At 45.0% G+C, this 20,196-nt stretch overlaps 1 protein-coding gene across 1 annotated transcript in view; it reads right to left on the bottom strand.

The window, feature by feature from the left end:
* COL15A1 (collagen type XV alpha 1 chain) overlaps positions 1-19,574 on the bottom strand; it is a 1,158,634-nt gene extending 1,139,060 nt beyond the window's left edge. Inside the window, exons 1-2 of the mRNA XM_075314950.1 lie at positions 19,414-19,574; positions 19,224-19,306 (exon numbers count right to left, since the gene is read on the bottom strand). Coding sequence (XP_075171065.1) covers positions 19,224-19,306; positions 19,414-19,424 — 94 coding nt within the window. The 5' untranslated portion in view covers positions 19,425-19,574. The remainder of the gene's footprint in view (positions 1-19,223; positions 19,307-19,413) is intronic.
* Between the last annotated feature and the right edge of the window lie 622 nt (positions 19,575-20,196).

Here is a 20,196-nt window from a genome sequence, read left to right as displayed (position 1 = left end):
GCACAGTGCATCTATTTTTAGTTGCATTTTTGAAGATGCAGCCAAGATGCAGCATAGCAATTCTTTTTTCGTTTTGTCCCTGAGTTTCAAAGGACTGGCAGATCAATCTCCTGCTGGTCAGTGGGGATTGATCCCTGCTATCTGGCTAGATGACGGTTCTCATATAAAGTCTATGGGGACCAGAATCTGGCGCAAAGGGTTAAGAGCAAGAGATTGATGCTTACCAAATCACATGGCCTGCTGTCACATTGCTCCTGTGATTCACTTCCCGGTCTCATTACCTCCATTGAATATATACTGCTTCCCCCTCCCACCGGCGGCTGTGATTGGTTGCACTCAGATGTGTCCCCACCCTGAGTGACAGCGTGTCTGACTGCAACCAATCACAGACGCCGGTGGGTGGGTCTATATCGTACTGTAAAATAACATAAATAAATAAATGTAAAAAATTGGTGTACTGTAGGTTCCCCCAATAACAGCACATATAAAGCTAAACAGCTGGGGGTTGGTACTGTCAGACTGGGGATACCCATGATTATTGGGCACCCCCCAGCCTAAAAATATCTACCAGCAGCCGCCCAGAATTGCCGCATCCATTAGATGCGACAGTCCTGCCACTTTACCCGGCTCTTCCCGATTGCCCTGATGCAGTGGCAGTCAGGGTAATAAGGAGTTAATAACAGCCCACAGCTGCCACTAATTCCTAGATTAGTAATGGCAGGTATCTATAAGACACCCCAATCATTAGGGCTCATTCACATGACCATTCCATCTGTCCTGGTCAGTTCCTGTTTTTTTGCGGACCCACGGACAGAACCATCTTTTTAATGTCTTTTGTGTAGGATCGGATCCCACATGGAAGAACTTCCGTGTGCATCCGATACTACAAAAAAACACATCGGATGCCGTATGTCCGTTCCGTTATTATGCTGCTAGAGATGGGGAGACAGAAGGCGCAATAGGGTCTTACCCGGTATTACCGTTAGGAAATAAAAACAGGTACACTCACCTAATCGGGTTGTGCCAGTCACATCTCCTTATAGCGCATGTGAGTGCCCGCGTGGTTCAAGCAGCGGCCCCGTGCAGGACGTAGTAAAATTAGTGCATAGAGGAAAACGGGTATATGCCGCGCTAAAAAAACACTGGTATCAGGATAATGAAAAGATTTTCTTTTTTATTTCAGCAATTCAACACGTTTCAGAGACAAGGACCGTCTCCTTCATCAGGGAAAAAGAAAAATCTTTTCATTATCCTGATACCAGTGGGTTTTTTAGCGTGGCATATACCCGTTTTCCTCTATGCACTAATTTTACTATGTTCCGTTATTATGGAACATGTCCTATTCTGTTCTGTAATAACGGACCGTGACTCAATACAAGTCAATGGGCCCGCAAAGTCCCTGGAAGCCGCACGGAAGCACTTCCGTGTGACCTCTGTCGGGTGCCCGTGCAGACTGTGTCCTGCTCTAGCCCCGCGGCTGCCCGCACTGCAGTGTCACTGTCTGCCCGCACTGCATTATCAGCAGCTTCTCACACTGCAGTGCGGTCAGCCGCGGGGATGACGAGCGCTGCTGTTATTAGGTTAGATGAGATCATTACCTGCTGTGACGATCTCCTGCTCTCCTGATGTCAGCGCTGTCACTGCCTTCTATGCCCGCCGCGTTCTCACGTCACATCTCGCGGGCGACCCGAGGCTGTCACTAGCGGTGTCGTCACGGGCTCCCGCGATTCTTCGCTGTGAACGCGGCGGGCATAGAAGTCAGTGACAGCGCTGACGTCAGGAGTACAGGAGATCATCACAGCAGGTAATGATCTCATGTAACCTCCTGATGCCGGCACTCGTCATCTCCTGCAGTGACCTGGGCTGACCTACTGATGTAAGCTCAGGTCACTGCACTGCTCTCCCAGCCAATGGGGAACATTCTGTCCTTCATTGACTGGGACATTGACTATGGTATGGATCGTCGTGGGACCCCCTTATTGGATTATGCCGGACCCGGATTTGATTGTTCTTTTCAATAAATTGGTGAATGAGGGTATGTTTTGGGGAGTGTTTTTTCAAATAAAACTTTTTTGTTGTCAATTTTTTTTTTTATTACTGACTGGGTTTGTGATGTCAGGTATCTGACAGACGCGTGACATCATTAACCCCAGGGCCTGATGCCAGGTGACATTACACATCTGGCATCAACTTCATATATTACCCCGTTTGCCACTGCACCAGGGCAACAAGATGAGTTGGGGCAAAGCGCCAGGATTGGCACATCTAATGGATGAGCCACTTCTGGGGCGGCTGTAGCCTGCTATTTTTAAGCTGGGGAGTGTCCAATAACAGTGGACCTCCCTAGTCTGAGAATACCAGACCACAGCTGTCCGCTTTACCTTGGCTGGTGATCCAATTTGGGGGGGACCCCGTGTTTTTTGTTTTAAATTATTTATTTAATTTATAATAACAGTGTGGGGTGCCCTCTGTTTTGGATTACCAGCCAAGATGAAGCTGCCAGCTGTGGTTTGCAGGCTGCAGCCGTTTGCTTTACCCTAGCTGGCTACAAAAGATAGGGGGGGGCCCCCACGTCATTTTTTTTTAATTATTTATTTTTTGGCTAAATACAAGGCTAAGCACCCTTTAATGCCACATGAAAGTCACAAAAGGGTGCCAGCTTAGAATATGCAGGGGGTGGGACATTTTATATGTCTTTCCCATCTATCTATCTGTCTATCTATCTATCTATCTATCTATCCCTCTTGTTATTCATTCATTCATTCATTCAATCATTCATTCATTCATTTATCCCTCTATCTCTCTGTCTCTATATCTATCTATCTATCTATCTATCTATCTATCCATCTCTATATCTACTTATTTATTTATCTTTCTTGCTGCTTCCGTTTTTTTGCGGTCCGCAAAAAAAAAAAAACGGAAGGCACACGGATGACACACGGATGCATCCGTTAAAAAAACGGATCATGTGAATGTAGCCTTAATCTGTAAGTGAAAAGAAATAAATATAAACACCGAAAAGATGCTTTATTTGCAATAAAAGACAAAAAAGCACCTTCTTTCACCACTTTATTAACCTCCAAAACACCCCTCCAGGTCCGATGTAATCGATACGTGGTCCCACAACGCTTCCAGCACTGCTGCATATCTGAAGCTCACAGTGAGTGCCATAGAACAAGACTGCCCACTGTGAGCTCCACACAGCAACTGAAGTGAGCCGTGCAATAAGCGGTGACATCACTCAGCTTACCCATGGCCACAGATAGAGACCTCCATGTGTGACAACAAATCACCTGAGTGACGTCCCGCTGATTATGGGGCTCACTTCAGTTGCGGCCTGATTTGCAGTCATAGCTGGAGTCCTCTACCTGCAGGGTCTGGCTGGCAAATTTTGGCCTGGGGGGAAAGCACACAGCAGTGGCCCATGATCAGCGGCCCATCTTTATTATGTTTTCAGTATGAAATTCATCATTGAAGTGGGCTCAATATATCAGACTCTATACAGAAACATATTCACCAAAGATCTGATACTTATTACACAGAAGTAATACTACAACTAAATAGGCCATGTGCACACGCTGAGTATTGGTGCTTTTTACCTCAATATATTTAAGTCAAAATCACATGTGGAATATTCTGAGGAAAAGTATAATAAAGACACGTCACCACTGCTGCATTTATCACCCACTCCTGGTTTTGGCCACACAAACTGAGGTAAACACTAACCAAATACTCAACATGGGCACGTGTGAATTTGATCAAAGTAGCCTTTAAGGCTGAAAACACATCTATGCGAGTAAAATCGGTCCAACTGGGCTGAAAAAAACTCGGCTGATTTTAGTTCACGTTAGGTCCGAGTGCAACGCAAGTGCGATGCTTTTTCTGAATAAATTAATGATTTTACTAGCGTGTGTAATGCGTGTGTAATGCGTGTGTAATGCGTATTTTTTACTATGTCATCTGCCATTCAGCTCTGCTACATGGCCGCTGACAACAAACACAGACAGCCATGTAGCAGAGCTGAATGGCAGATGACAGCAGACACAGATAGAGCCGCACGATCAGAATGAACTCGGGTGAACTTCACCCGACTTCATTGTCATGCTGCGGCTCTGTCTGTGTCGCGTCCTGATTAGCGGTCACCTGTGAAGGACTCACCGGTGACCGCTAATCCCCCGAATGACTGAAGTTAGCAGCCCTCTCTCATACTCACCGATCCCCGGCATGGCATTCACACTGCTGCGGCGGCGTTTACTATTTTGAAAAAGCCGGCCGCTCATTAAACAATCTCGTATTCCCTGCTTTCCCCGCCCACCGGCGCCTATGATTGGTTGCAGTGAGAAACGCCCCCACGCTGAGTGACAGGTGTCTCACTGCACCCAATCACAGCAGCAGGTGGGCGGGTCTATACTGTGCAGTGAAATAAATAATTAAATAATTACAAAAACCGGCATGCGGTCCCCCCAATTTTAATACCAGCCAGATAAAGCCATACGGCTGAAGACTGGTGTTCTCAGGATGGGGAGCTCCATTTTATGGGGAGCCCCCCAGCCTAACAATATCAGTCAGCAGCCGCCCAGAATTGCCGCATACATTAGATGCAACAGTTCTGGGACTGTACCCAGCTCTTCCTGATTTACCCTGGTGCGTTGGCAAATCGGGGTAATAAGGAGTTAATGGCAGCCCATAGCTGCCACTAAATCCTAGATTAATCATGTCAGGCGTCTCCCGGAGATACGTTCCATAATTGATCTGTAAATTACAGTAAATAAACACACACACACCTGAAAAATACTTTATTAGAAATAAAAAACACAAACAAATTCCCTGGTTCACCAATTTAATCAGCCCCAAAAAGCCCTCCATGTCCGGCGTAATCCACGGACCTCCAGCGTCGCTTTCACCTCTGCTGCATGAAGGTGACCGGAGCAGAAGAAGACACCGCCGCTCCTGTCACCTCCACGCAGCAAATGAAGAGAGCCGCGTGATCAGCTGAGCTGTCACTGAGGTTACCTGGATCCAGCGGTGGATGCAGCGGTGGCCGCGGGTAACCTCAGTGACAGCTGACAGTGGCTTTATCTGGCTGGTATTGAATTTGGGGGGACCGCACGTCGGTTTTTTTAATTATTTATTTATTTCTATACTCCATAGTGACACGCCCACCGGCTGCTGTGATTGGGTGCAGTGAGACACCTGTCACTCAGCGTGGGGGCATGTCTCACTGCAACCAATCATAGGTGCCGGTGGGCGTGGAAAGCAGGGAATACGAGATTGTTTAATGAGCTTTTTCAAATTAGAAAAATCCGCCGGAGCAGTGTGAATGCCGTGCAGCGCCGGTGATCGGGGATCGGTGAGTATGAGAGAGGGGGGGACACTTCAGTCACTCAGGGGATTAGCGGTCGCCGGTGAATCCTTCACAGGTGACCACTAATCAGTACACAGCACACAGACAGAGCCGCAGCATGACAATGAAGTCGGGTGAAGTTCACCCGAGTTCATTCTCATCGCGCAACTCTGCAACGGAAAACGGACCCGAAAAACGGCCCGTTTTACACGGACGTGGTTTTCACGGATGTTTGTTTTAGGCCTCAAATATACAGTGCGCGGTCAAGCAAATCACCTGATTGACTCCCGTTGATCGCGCGGCTCAGTTCAGTCGCTCGGGTGATTTGCTGTCACAGGTGGTGGACTCCAGCTGTGGCCGTGGGTAACCCGAGGGACATCACTTCATAGCGGTCCAATCGCTGTCAATTCGCTGAGACAGATGATGACACGTTTTGAGCCAGCAGGGTTACTGAGTGTTCAGCAGGGCACGAGTGATGACTGGTAAGAAGAAAGGTTGTGGAAGACTTTCCCACTGCTGTCGTAGAACAGGGCACAAACAACTCTGCCTGGAACAGCAGAGCACACAGTGTTCCAGAAAATTGGAGCTCCCGTACAGCACAGTGTGGAAAGTTCTCCGAAAGGTCTTGCGGGCATGCCCATACAAAAAAAGCCATCATCAACAACTTTTTCCTCGTGACAATGATACCTGCATGACATTTGCATTCATGTTTCTGGCGACAGTGGAAGTGGATGGCAATTGGCCATGGAATGTTCTGTGGTGCGGCAAAGCGCTTTTTTTCCTGAATGGAATGGTGCACACACAAAACTGTGGCATATGGGCTACTGAAAATCCGCATGCGGTTGAGGAGCTTCCGCTGCATTGGCAAAAGGTAACTGTTTGGTGTGGCTTCACCTCATCATTTATCCTCGGACTGTTCTTTTAGGAAGAAATGAGGCCAACTGGGGTTGCTATCTGTTCCGTGACAGCAGTGAGATATCAGACCATGCTGGAAACAGTGGTTGTTCCGCAACTCCAACAGCGGCAATGTCTTCAGACGACAACCTTCAAACATGCTGGAGCACCTCCTCACATCGCAAATCATGTGAAGAATGTTCTGCACGCACATTTTCCTAATTATAGGATTTTGAGTCCCTCCTTCCCTAAAGCATGGCCACCGCATTCGCCTAATGTCAATCCTTGTGATTTCTGGTTGTTAGAACACTTGAAAGAGCGTGTTTATTGGAGAAATGTTGACACCCTGTCTGACCTCAAAGACCGCATCATTTTGGAAGTGCGCAGCATCCCACCAGACATTTTACACCCAAGCGTCGAGCATATTCTGCATAGGATGAACATGATCACCATCCATGATGTTGGCCATATTGAACAGTTATGCTAGTCTGTGAAACAATTGTGACATCACCAATTATCGGCACAAAGTTTTTGGGATGCTTGCTCACTGTACAGCACCACTTTTTTACCTGGTTGGGAGTTTCGGTATAATTTTTTTTTTTAAGATGCTTTCCGTTTCCCCATGCCTTGAATAGCATACATACCAATTTTTAGCCAATTTCTGTCCACTGGGTCAGTCTGCACACGGCTCCAAACACATTAGGTTATTTTATGGCCACCTGGTACTTTTTCTATCTATTTACCTATCTATTCTAGCCATCTATTAATTATAATATCCTATCATATTTGGTTTCAAAATAGGCATTAACAAAAACACGGCAAAACGTTATGCGTTTTTGGGCCACAAGCTGCATTTTCTGTGACCACAGAAAAAAGATGCAGCTCAGCTGTGGCAAGGTCCGGCATGCAAGGATAACACTCTGGTAGTGCAGGGATCCAATAGAAGAAAAAAATAATCCAGCTTCCGGAATAATATAAAATCTAGTGCAAGCTTTATTTTAAAGGACGTAAAAAGTACTTGTCATTACAAGGGACAAAATAGGGAGCCCATGTGCGGCTACGCATTTCGAACGCTTCCTGCGTTCTTTTTCAAGACTGTGTGGTACCACACGTGATGTATTGTTTGAGGGCATAATTACTCTGGCTATCTGATGACTGAAAAGATGTGCTACAAAGGATATTGCTGCAGGCCAAACAATGTCCACACGGGAAGCACCCCAACAATGGACCCTGTGAGCCAAATAAATTTGTTTTCGGAGGAACATAATGGCTTATATCACTAAATGGTCTTTTAGGTTTCTAGCCCTCTTAGATGTTATGAGTGGGTTTTCTTTGAGTCTCTGCCAATGCAGGGCCTGTTAATAATACTGACCAATGTTTTTCAAAATATCACGCATTGTTTCCCATTCCTGATTATAGGTCCCAATGAATCTTACTTCAGAATCAAATGGCTCCTGTTTTAAGGGGTATATGTAAGCAACTGTGCCCTGGGGGTCTTTTTAGCCCTACTGTAACCATGTCAGATGCATCTGTTGCTATATCCCCTATTCTGGAAATGGCCGCAAAGGTCAGCTGACTGTGCCTAAAAGCTAGAGTTGGACTAGCAATTCCACTTCCTCCTCAAAAATTGCCCGGTCGGGATGGCGTGAATGGTAGAGGGTTTATGGACGGATGAGGCATGTAGCAATGCACTAACAGACGTGTCCTTGCAGCACATGTCTGTTTGGACCAACCTCTTGTCATCAATTGTTATTTGAATGTCCAAGAAGTCGATCATATGATTGCTACTCTTATAGGTCAATTTGAAATTCAAATTATTCAAATTCAATTGCTTCATAAACTGATCGAGCTGCTCTGCTGGGCCCTGCCAAACAAAAAGAGTGTCATCAATATAGCAAAGCCAGCACTGCACATGGGCGCAGGTCCCCACACCCCCGCCACCAAAAACCAAACTCTGCCAGTAACCCAGGAAGAGGCCGGCATAAGAGGGTGCACAGGCCATGCCCATAGAAGTGCCATGCCTTTGCAGGTAAAAAATATTTTTAAAGAAAAATTGTGGGTCAGGGCGAAACGGAGCAGCTCTATGATCACATTGCAGATATTGCCACCCCGACCGGACGTTTCAAAGAAAAATCAGACCGCTCTAAGTCCGTCATCATGGGCTATGCAAGTGTAAAGGCTTTCAATGTCGGCCATGGCAATGGTCATATCATTCTTCATAAAGATGCCATCAATGTGCCCAAGAACGTCCGTCGTGTCACGGACACGGGCAGTGTTCCACCAAAGTTTTAAATGAAAATCAATGAATTTACATATGAGGTCACACTAGCACTCGATGCCGGACACGATCAGAAGTCCAGGCGGATTGACTTCATCTTTATGTATCTTAGGCAAAATGTAAAATGTAGGTATCTTTGGATATTTTATACAAAGCCTTCAAGTGCCTTTGTTAGAATCATTGTAAGTTCTCTTGAAAATATCCCCAAGTGCTCGACGAGAGTTTAGTGTGTGTCCATATCCCGTAGTTGTCTCATGAATATATCCACCGATGGACAAAGTGACAAAGGGAGAACTTTGTGGACCTAGGCATCAGTGAATGTGAAAACACACCTGTAGAGGGAGTCTCTTTTTCCCAAAGCACATCCTCAAGGCTCTGAATGGCGTCCCTCTCCACTTGACTGACCGTCATGGTGTCCCGCTTGTAAAAGAGTTTTTTTAGAATTAATTTGCAAGCAAAGAGGTTAACGTGCTTCAGAGCTGTGAAAACATGGAACGGATTGGTGGGAGAAAAAGTTAGACCCCATGATGATACCTCCACCTGAGCATCAGGGAGTAGAGTTTAGCGATGCTCGATTCGAAGCGTTCACCAATTTCAAATTCGAGTCATTTTGGGCGATGTTCGAGTTGGTCAACGAACTCGAACGATTTGCTTCAAGTTCGGCGAGTTACCGTTCGATAACGGTTCGATCACCAAAAGCATGGCTTTTCACAGTAAGGCTATGTATGCACGTTGTGTATTTGCATGCGTCCTGTGTCCCCAGCACAATCCCTCTCTCTTTCCTACTCACCGATCACGGGCGCGGCGCTGCACAGCTGTCACAAAGCTCTGGCAGCTTTTCCTCTTTTGAAAATGGCTGCTGCACATTATTCAATCTGGTATTCCCTGCTTTCCCCACCCACCGGCACCCATGATTGGTTGCAGTCAAACACGCCCCCACGATGAGTGACAGCTGTCTCACTGCAACCAATCACAGCCGCCGGCTTTATCGTGCAGTAAAATAAACAAATTATAACCAAAAAAAACTGCGGTTCCCCCCAATTTTGATACCAGCCAGGACAAAGCCACATGGCTGGAGGCTGGTATTGTCAGGATGGGGAGCGCCACGTTATGGGGAGCCCACCAGCCTAACAATATCACCCAGCAGCCGCCCGGAATTGCCGCATCCATTAGATGCGACAGTCCCAGGACTCTACCCGGCTCATCCCGAATTGCTGTTTATTTGGAATAAAAGACAAAAAAACACCCTCTTTCACCATTTTATTAAAATCCCCAAATACCCCTCCAGGTCTGGCGTAATCCACAGAGGTCCCGCGACGCATCCAGCTCTGCTACATGAAGCTGAAAGGAGCGCCGTAGAACAGGAGCGCTCTGTATCAGATCCACGCAGCAAGCTTGGGCACCCTGTGCTGCGGATTCCAATCCCCAGCTGCCTAGTTGTACCTGGCTGGACACAAAAATTCGGCGAAGCCCATGTCATTTTTTTTAAAATTATTTAATGAAATTCATGAAATAATTAAAAAAAAAAAAGGGCTTCCCTATATTTTTGGTTCCCAGCCGGGTACAAATAGGCAGCTGGGGGTTGGAGCAGCCCATGGCTGCCTGCTGTACCTGGCTAGCATACAAAAACATGGCGAAGCCCACATAATTTTTTTTTGGGGGGGCAAAAAACTCCTGCATACAGTCCTGGATGGAGTATGCTGAGCCTTGTAGTTCTGCAGCTGCTGTCTGCTGTCTGTCTGTATGGAGAAGAGCAGATAGCAGAACGACAAGGCTCAGCATACTGCATCCAGGACTGTATGCTTGAGGGAGAGACAGGGGGAGCAGAACTACAAGGCTCAGCATGCTCCATTTACTAGTGTATGCAGGAGAGCAGACAGCAGCTGCAGAACTACAAGGCTCAGCATCCTCCATCCAGGACTGTATGCTGGAGGGAGAGGCAGGGGGAGCAGAACTGCAAGGCTCAGCATACTTTATCCACTAGTATATGCAGGAGAGCAGACAGCAGCTGCAGAACTACAAGACTCAGCATGCTGCATCCAGGACTGTATGCTGGAGGGAGAGACAGGGGGAGCAGAACTACAAGGCTCAGCATGCTCCATTCACTAGTGTATGCAGTAGAGCAGACAGCAGCTGCAGTACTACAAGGCTCAGCATGCTCCATTCACTAGTGTATGCAGGAGAGCAGACAGCAGCTGCAGCACTACAAGGCTCAGCATACTCCATCCAGGACTGTATGCAGGAGTTTTTGCCCACAAAAAATGACGTGGGATTCGCCATATTTTTGTATGCTAGCCAGGTAAAGCAGGCAGGTACGGCTGCCCCCAACCCCCAGCTGCCTATTTGTACCCGGCTGGGAACTAAAAATATAGGGAAGCCCTTTTTTTAATTATTTCATGAATTTCATGAAATAATTAAAAAAAAAAACAAAAAAAAAAACGACATGGGCTTCGCCCCATTTTTGTGTCCAGCTAGGTACAACTAGGCAGCTGGGGATTGGAATCCGCAGCACAGGTTGGCCTGAGGTTTCTGGGCCCCTCTGCTGCGAATTGTAGTCTGCAGCCGCCCCAGAAAATGGCGCTTTCATAGAAGCGCCTGTTGTGAATGTTAGTTATGTTTTGGCTGCTGGGAGGCTCCTTCTGGTGGCCAGGAATGGTTTGGACAGAGACCAGGTGTGTTGTGCAGTGGGTGTTTCCTTTGCTAACTCTTTGCTTATTTAAGTCCTGGTCTGATTACAGGCTGTTGCCGGATGTCAGTTGTTCTTTGTATCTCCAGCCTGCTTAATCCTGCTTTACTCCACATCTACTCCAGATAAGTGCTTGCTCTTTGTTTATTGTCTGGTTCTTTTGCTTATCTGGGTTTGTCATTTGTTGTGGTTGGTTTCAGTTTATTTCCTTCCAGGGATTTTCCCCCTCAGTGGATTGCTGAGGAACTCCCTGCAGTTCTGTGTGGAGTATAGCTCCTTTGGGTCCATGTGTTTGTGGCTTGTTGAATTTGGAGCTTTGAACGGGAGCTTGCTTCTGCGGATTTTGCCGCGGAAAACCTGCGGCTTTATCTGGATTTTCCAGATAAATCCGCAGGTTTTAGCATGTACAGACACTCACCATGTTATCCTATGGGACATGTGGAGTGTCTGTGTCCACGTTGCGAAATGTGCGACTGCGGAATATGTTGCGGATATCCCGCAGCCACACATAACTGCATGTCAATTATTCCTGAGGATTTACCTGTGGATGGTCCCATACTTACCTGCCTTGACAGCAGACACCCGGTCACTTTCCCTCGGTGCACAGGAGGCTGGAGCGCGGTGGATCCATGAGCAGGAAGGAGGAGGTGGGCGGGGCCTGCACGAGCTTCGGTCATGTGAAAGCCAGACCTGGTTTAGGCCCGCCCACCTTCTCCTGCACAGTGTAGAGACGCTGACAGACGCCGGAGAGAAGTGCTGTGTGATGGAGGTAAGTATGAACTCCCCCGATCACTGCAGCACTTGTTCTGCATTGAGAATGCAGTGCTGAAGCCATGGTACTGTATTCTCAATGCAGAATGCCTGCAGGATATCCGCAGGACATTCCGCAAATAAACCGCAGCATTGAAACAGACAAAGTTGTGCTGCAGTTTTTTGGGAGCTGCGGAATGTCCTGCGGATATAACCGCAGGACACTTTCCCCCGTGGGCACATAGCCTAAAGGGGGCTTTACACACTATGACATCGCTAATGCGAACTCGTTGGGGTCACGGAATTGGTGACGCACATCTGGCCGCATTAGCGATGCCGTTGCGTGTGACACCTATGAGCGATTTTGCATCGTTGCAAAAACGTGCAAAATCGCTCATCGGTGATATGGGGGTCCATTCTCAATTATTGTTACTGCAGCAGTAACGAAGTTGTTGCTCGTTCCTGAGGCAGCACACATCGCTCCGTGTGACACCGCAGGAACGAGGAAGCTCTCCTTACCTGCCTCCCGGCTGCTATGCGGAAGGAAGGAGGTGGGCAGGATGTTACGTCCCGCTCATCTCCGCCCCTCCGCTTCTATTGGGCGGCGGCTCAGTGACGCAGCTGTGACGTCGCTGTGACGCTGAACTAACCGCCCCCTTAGAAAGGAGGCGGTTTGCCGGTCACAGCGACGTCGCCGGGCAGGTAAGTAGTATGACGGGACTGGGTGATGTTGTGCGGCACGGGCAGCGATTTGCCCGTGTCGCACAACAGATGGGGGCGGGTACCCACGCTAGCGATATCTGTACCGATATCGCAGCGTGTAAAGCGGCCTTTATGCTACTCAAGGTGTAAAAAATGGTCCAAAAATGATTCCTTTGGGGGTCAGATGCCTGCCTTGCTGTTGTTTATACTTTGAACAATGAATAAGCAATATCTTCATCATGCCAGGAACTGGATAGCTGTTTTGAGAATAAAGAAGTTATGGCTTATTAACTAGCAATTAAAATCCTAATCCTATGCAGTGTTCTACCAAATAAATTATTAAATATTTATGCAAAAATTGAGAATTTTGTTAAGGAAATGGATTTAAAAGAATAACTATAATTTTTATTTGCTAAGATATTAAAGTTTTTTCCTTTGTGAATTGTCCAAGTCACCCCTGTAAATGTCGCCAATAACTTCATATGTATGCCAAAAATAATGGGGAAGCAGAGAATTCAAGAAAATTGAGTATTCAAATAGAAAGGCACAATGCAGCACAAAGTTCTTTCTGGTGAATTTACCCCAGATGCTGGTCCTAAAAAATATGCTTTAGGCTAAGTTCACACTTCAGTTGTTTTAGATCCTTCAGGTCCGTCAGCAACGGATCAGTCGTTTTTTAGTTGGCAACTGATGCAACGGATGTGTTTTTCACAGGATTCCTTTCACAGGAATCCTGTGAAAAAACTGATCCGTTGCGTCCGTTGCATCCGCTGTGCGTCCGTTTTTTGACGGATCAGTCATGATCCGTTTGTGTTTGGGACAGCCCAGGGGGTGTGCCAAACATGCTGGGCATGCTCAGTAGAGCATGACGGAATCCTGCGCTGGATTCCGTTGTAAGACGGATTACGACGGAATCCAGCACCATAGACATACATTACAAGCTTGACGGATGGCGACGGATTCCTGTGCGGCGCGTTAATTTTGACGGCCCGAAAAACGTTACATTCTGCGTTGCTCCCGCCCGGCGGTCAGTCAAAAACGACGGACCGCGACGCAGCGGATGCAACGCAGGGTCATCAGTTGCAATCCGTCACTAATAGAAGTCTATGGGGAAATACTGGATTCCTGCAAAATATTTTGCAGGATTCCGTAATTCCTCAAGGCTACGGATTGTGACTGATGCAAAAGAACTGAAGTGTGAACTTAGCCTTACTAAAAATTAGGTGTAGGCTGAGACATGCATAAAATTTGAGTCATGAAAGACAAAGAATTTGATTCTAAAAATGTTTTTGCATTTTGCGCCCAGACCTAGCAGGGACGTTTTCAATAAGTAATGACACCCTTCAGTAAAGGGTGTGCTCTCACGAGCCGTATGACTCTCACGAGTATCGGATCGCATCACCCGGTGCATCCGCACACTCTCCTGACAGGAGTGGGTTGGCTTCATGTATTTCTATGCAGCTGAGATGCTCCTGTCCGGAGAGTGTGCAGCCTTACCAAGTGATGCGATCCGATACTCGTGAGAGTCATAAGGCTTGTGTGAGTGCACCCTTAGATGAGAGCACACAATCCTTTTGCAAAAGGGAGTACAATCTCCGTGTATGTACACTAACTCACTGGGATAATATATAACATATACTGTACTTCACTGTTTACTAGCTAACTCATTTTGTACTAGTGGTTAGTATTATTACCCTGTCAGCGGTGGGGTGCATGCGCCCGCTGTCCTTCGCTCTCCCATGGGTTGTGCCGCTGTCTTAGAGCTGTGCGTGTGCACTGGCTAACCAATTCTCAGCCACTGGGCATGCACCAGTCTCGGTGAGTAACGGTGAACCTGGGGGAGATGTGGACAGCAGCGCTCATGTGCCGGCATCTCCCTTTGACAGGTGGCTTGTGTGGTGAGTACACCATATAAGGGGTATTACAACTGGTTATAATTAGCCCCCTGAGGCAGCAACTGATGCGAAATGTGCATTGGGGAACTGGCAGGCTGACCTCATCTACAAATCTCTCTTACTATGGGTAAAAAATGATTAATGATTACACATGATGCACTAATATTGTTTCAATGGCAGAGACCTGGTCTATAAGTATTGTGAGGCAGCGGCCTACTAAAGCCAGTAAAATGAGGCAGTGACCCAGGATCTTGTACACACCAAAAGAGGCTACAATCACGGCCACAGACTCTGCCCCCTGATGACAGTTTGTTTGAGTATCGCAGCATGCACTGGGATTCTCAAATCAATTGTCATCATCAGGCAGGAACTAGAAAAAAAATAGAATAGTAGTTAGATTGTGTAGTTAGGGAACTATAGGGAATTTTTAATACAAGTATATTAGAAAGCAGCTTAGATTATAACATCAAATAGATAGGGATTTAACGGAAATGTCTTTTTGCCTGCAGATCACTCCTTTAAGGTGCTGCGCTACAGTATATCATAGATGTCATGCGATGTTCAGTTCTGCACACTCCTGCTGGCACGGCGTTGTCAGACTCTGTTTACACCACTGAGTCTGACAAGCAACCTGAGGCTTCTGCATTGCTCAGCCAGAGCCGGGCATCATCTGGTTCAAGTTCACTGGTCTTCAGCTCTGCAGGAGTTAATTCATGCAGACTAGTGAGCAGGACTTAAGTGCTTAGGTTGCTAATTGCCGCGTACAGCTGTCTCCTCCCTATTTAAAGCATAGTGTTCTTCTTGTACGTGTCAATGATATCTTCAGCATAAGCTCCAACGATCCTGGTCTTGGTGGTTATCCTGTTAATGGTGATCTGTGTTGTGCTTCTGAATGGTGTGAGTGTTGCCCTGTTGTGCGTTACTTCCTCCCCTTTTTTGTTTTTTCCGATACAAATATTGTCTCTCCTATGTATTTTTGAGTGCTGTGTTGTACTGTATGCTGTGTGGACGAGGTTTCTTGCTCCCTTGTTTGTGTCTTTTTGTGGAGTTTTGTCTTTGTGTTTTCTGGCCTGACCCAAGAATGTGAGAGGGAGGAAGTAAGATCAAGGCTCAGACAAGAGTTAGGGTCACTCTGGGGGTTCAGAACTGGCTACCATCAAGCCTACCTCAGAGATAAGGGACTGTACAGGGTCTCAAGTCTGAGTTCCTGTCTAGGGGCCCTGTCATAGCATTACATATGCTGTGACAATGTATCAAACAAATTAGTCACAGTGAGTGACTATGCAGGTGTACACCTTTTTTTTATCTTTTTAATCTTTGAATTATTTTTCACAGATTGAGACTACCTCTCCCATTTTCAATATTCTTCAGTGCTGCAGTATTACACCTCACCTAGATTTAGTATTTTCTATCCCTATGATAATGACATGTGCACTCTGACATCCTATCACCAGGCTGTAAAATTTTTAAAAAGCTACTGTTTTACCTGTCCTCATCTTTTGTGGTATCAGCGATAGTCACCCCTTGTTTTGTGGTACTAGACCATGTGATGTGATCGCTGTAAAGCATTATAGGGAAGCGCACACAGTCGCACCTGGAGTCATGTGAACCTGTTTTCTTTTCAGTAATGTATGGCATCAGTCATTTTTTTTGCTATCCATGCAAATTGAATTTCAAATAGTTTGAACATGTTATTTTGATGTAATTCAACTCTAAATTGATTTGTAGTTGATTGATTTGCTCATCTACTGACCACTGATGCATGTCTGAGAATACTCTATGATGACAAATGTATCTGTCACTTTGCACAAGAATTCTAATGTAAAACACCTTGTAATGGTACAAGATTCTTGCACAACTAGGTTGCACAAAAATATTGTGACTTTTGCCATTTTTAAGCAAGTCTTTGCCAACTCTGCCTATGTTTAGAAAAGTGTGGCGTGGGACGGAGTATGACTAAGGGCAGTCAAATTCATTTTTTGATTCATCAATTTTTTGTTTACATCTTTTCACCACAAAATACCTGTTTAATGTGGAACTCCAGCCTAAATAAAGCCTAAAGTATTTATCATCTACCTATTGCCTATTGGATGGGTGATAAATGTTAGACTCTTGGGGAACCAAGCATCTAGACCACCAATCATCAAAACTGAATCCTTTGTCCCCTTTTCCCCTCAGCCACAAGAGCTATTTAAACACTTCGGCAGCTGAGTTTGCGTACTGCTTCTTCGGTCAATATCTATGGTGCCTTCCCAAAATTCTCCTAACCACATTCTTGTAGCTGAAGAAACATGGTACCTAAATGCCCCATTCTGATGATTGTCAAGAGGCAAGTGCTTCGAAAGACATGTAACTAAGATTTATCACCAATCTAGTGGATAGGTGATAAATGCTTCTGTAATTGGGGTATATAACAGTTTACAAACATTATTATCACTCTAGGTAATACTAAGACCTGGATTGTAAGGTATGCATACAGTTTCTGCTCTGGTACAAAGTTTATAAAGAGTCTACTGTTAGCAGAAAACCTTATACATGTTAAGGAATGCAAGTAGAAAAATGCCTGTTTGTAAAATGTTCGAAATGAACTGAATATTTTTCTAACTGAAATTATTTTATGTACATCCTACACCTCTTCCTGAACGTCTCTGCCAGAAATGAAAATGAACTCCGATAAAGGCTTTCCCCCCGCACGTCTAAGCCACAGGGGAAGGTATGAACAAGGTCTTTTTATGCTTTGGCATGTAGAGTGGTCTGCAATGGTTGTATGTTCACGTCACTTGCTGAGAGAATCAGCCTCACAGTTTGGAAACATTCTCAGTTTCAGTTTCCGGGGAATGAGAAAATAGCAGAATGAGGATTTTAATGGTATTAGCATGGTCCTGAACTCTGATCATTCCAGATAACATTACATTTTCTGCAATGTTTAATAGGCACTTACAGTTAAAATATACACTTAAGTCTCAGATCCAGGGAAGGAGTTTATATCTGTTTTGCACTTTAGCACAGTTTAGTTTGGTTTAAAGTTTGAAATTTCGCTCACAGGCTTCTCCAATAATGTTACAAGATACATGTGGTAATAACTATGAGAGGTGATGGAGAATTCATGCAGTCCTCTAGTAAAAAAAACAAGATAAACATTACACGACATCCCACTGCATTCCTGGGAATCATAAGCCACTTCCACATATTGATAAAGTGAGAGCCTGTAAACTGCTTCATCCTTTTTACTCAAAAATCCACAAAACCCATAAACTGGAGAATACTATTAGGAAAAATGGATGTCATATGGAAAAAATGAGCAATGTGAAAAGTCTAATTTATACAGAGCTGGCTATTCCTGACTCTTGGCAGAGGACGCGGAGCAGTTGCATGCTCATTCCAAATTGTTGTAACCACTTCTTGTACAGTCAGGTTTCAGCATTTGAAAGACATTTTTACAGTAGCGTTTATATTCAGAGGTATATGGTTTACATCACAGACAGATAGCATGGAGCAGGATCTGGCAGTTTCCATGCCTCCATTGGCAAAGTTTATTAATATATATCTGAAATGTAATAACAAAAAAAGCCCACTTCCATATTTCCCTCTGGTAAATTCTACTGTATGTTTATACCTAGATGTAACGGGCAGACTTTGTTGATGCTCAATCAGTGGGATGTGTAAAGTTCTCGTTTTATGTAGGACTCTAATAAGATAAGTCATCCTAATCCTAATCCATTATAAACTATCAAAGAAGATGTTGACTTATGATAATAATAGGATATGCTCTGTGATATAAACAAATCTCCAGTGCAGCACTATTTCTAGACCACCCTCCCCCCAAATATTCAATGTCAAAATCCATTGAGTAAGATAATGGGACATACTGATGTTTTGAAATTGAACTTTCTCCGTTAGATACAGTAATTACAAGAAATAAGGACTTTCATATTCAGAATCCCTATAAAAAGGAACACATTTACAACACTCCATTATTTCTTAAAGTAAGCCATCATATTAAACTAGTGATGTGCTAACTGGTCCTCCTTCACAGATCAATGTGGTACGGATGCCCCCACAGGAACACCAGCTAGGCTCGTCACATCTGTCACATAAGGCACTGTCATTCATTATCTCTTAGGTTCTGCTTCCATTCAGCACATATTATGGGGGTAATGTACTATCATGTTTGCAGCAGTGTTGTTAATCAAAAAAGGTGTAAAAAAAAAAAAATCAATTACGCAGTATTTAAGGCAAACATATTGAACTTTTTGGGGCTTTTTGTGCTGCTTTTCACACTTTTGTAAATCATGTGGAGTCTAAATGTGAGTAGGTATGCAAATATGTTTTATGAATTGGGACTTTTAAAAAATCATATTACACATTGCAATCGCACTCTAGTGTTGGAGGAGACGTTGGAGAAAATCAACTATAGACCAAAGTTTTAGCATCCAAAGATGCACCACATGTATCAAACATTAGACAACAGTTGGCAACAATAGATAAAGCAGCCCCAAGCAAGACTGACATTAAATATTCTCCTTATGATAACCCCTTCCTTGTGTCAAGGCTGTTCTATATTTCACATCTCTAAAGAAGATTCTCCATCACACAGGCTGCCGGGTTAACATCCTACTTTTAGCCACCTGCATGCAAAGGCAACTGATAAGAGCATTCATTGGTTCCGCTTACCTTCCCAGCTCTGAGCATCCAGGATAAGTGGGAATAAACATGACAAGAGAAGGCACTTTAACTTCAGAGGCCGGTAGGATTGCCTGTTATGTGTAAGCCAGAAAAAAAGATCATTTTAAAAATGACCAGTGATAAAACATAAAGATGTCAGCTGAGGAGAAAGGCAAGCGTGATAAGTCAGCATTCTCACCTTGAAGTCATTCTTTGCCTAGGTGCAGCTCACTGGTCACACATGAAAACACAGAAACCATGCACAAATACACAGAATGAAAAAGTGAGTTATGAAGTTTGCTGCCTTTTCCCTGCTTTACAGCGCAGCGTGAAACAAAGGCAGCTCTGAGCCTCTCCAGTGACTCACTGCAATCAGGACTCCAACACTGAAATCTGACTCCTCTTAGATTTTCTTCTTAGACCACCGCCTTAAGTTACAACCTTACTCCCCATCTTATTAGCAGTCATCAACCTTCCTTCCCACCTTCCTCCCAGATGCATAACCCCAATCTTAACGGTAAACTGCGATAATGCCAGACACACACAGGCCAGGTGCTTCTCACTATGTCCTGCCTTGTCCTTAGGACTCACAAGACTTTACAGTGGTGGGCATACATCATCTTTGTGTATTAGTAACAGAATCGATAACTTTTATTTATAACATCCAAAGTTCTCCAATGCAAATAGGAAAACAACATCAAATTGTTCATACCTTTAAATATACAGTATATATTGCTAAAGTGACATAATGTGTATACAGTAGTTCATGCTTAGCAATATTATTTACCTCTATCTACATAGATATCTACCTGATATTTACATAGTTTGTATAACTGTCTCACTTCTTCCATTTCTGCACCCATCATCGTCCTACTAGCATGATGGCCAACTGGAGAATTACAGGAGCCAATCAGCAGACTCATCAGTGAATGGGTTTCCAAGTTTGTAGGTTCTCCCCACACTTCATGTAACTCTTGTGTCC

This window comes from Anomaloglossus baeobatrachus, chromosome 6, assembly GCF_048569485.1.
Source record: "Anomaloglossus baeobatrachus isolate aAnoBae1 chromosome 6, aAnoBae1.hap1, whole genome shotgun sequence".
Taxonomy (NCBI): Eukaryota; Metazoa; Chordata; class Amphibia; order Anura; family Aromobatidae; genus Anomaloglossus; species Anomaloglossus baeobatrachus.
This window is presented reverse-complemented; position numbering and strand designations above follow the sequence as displayed.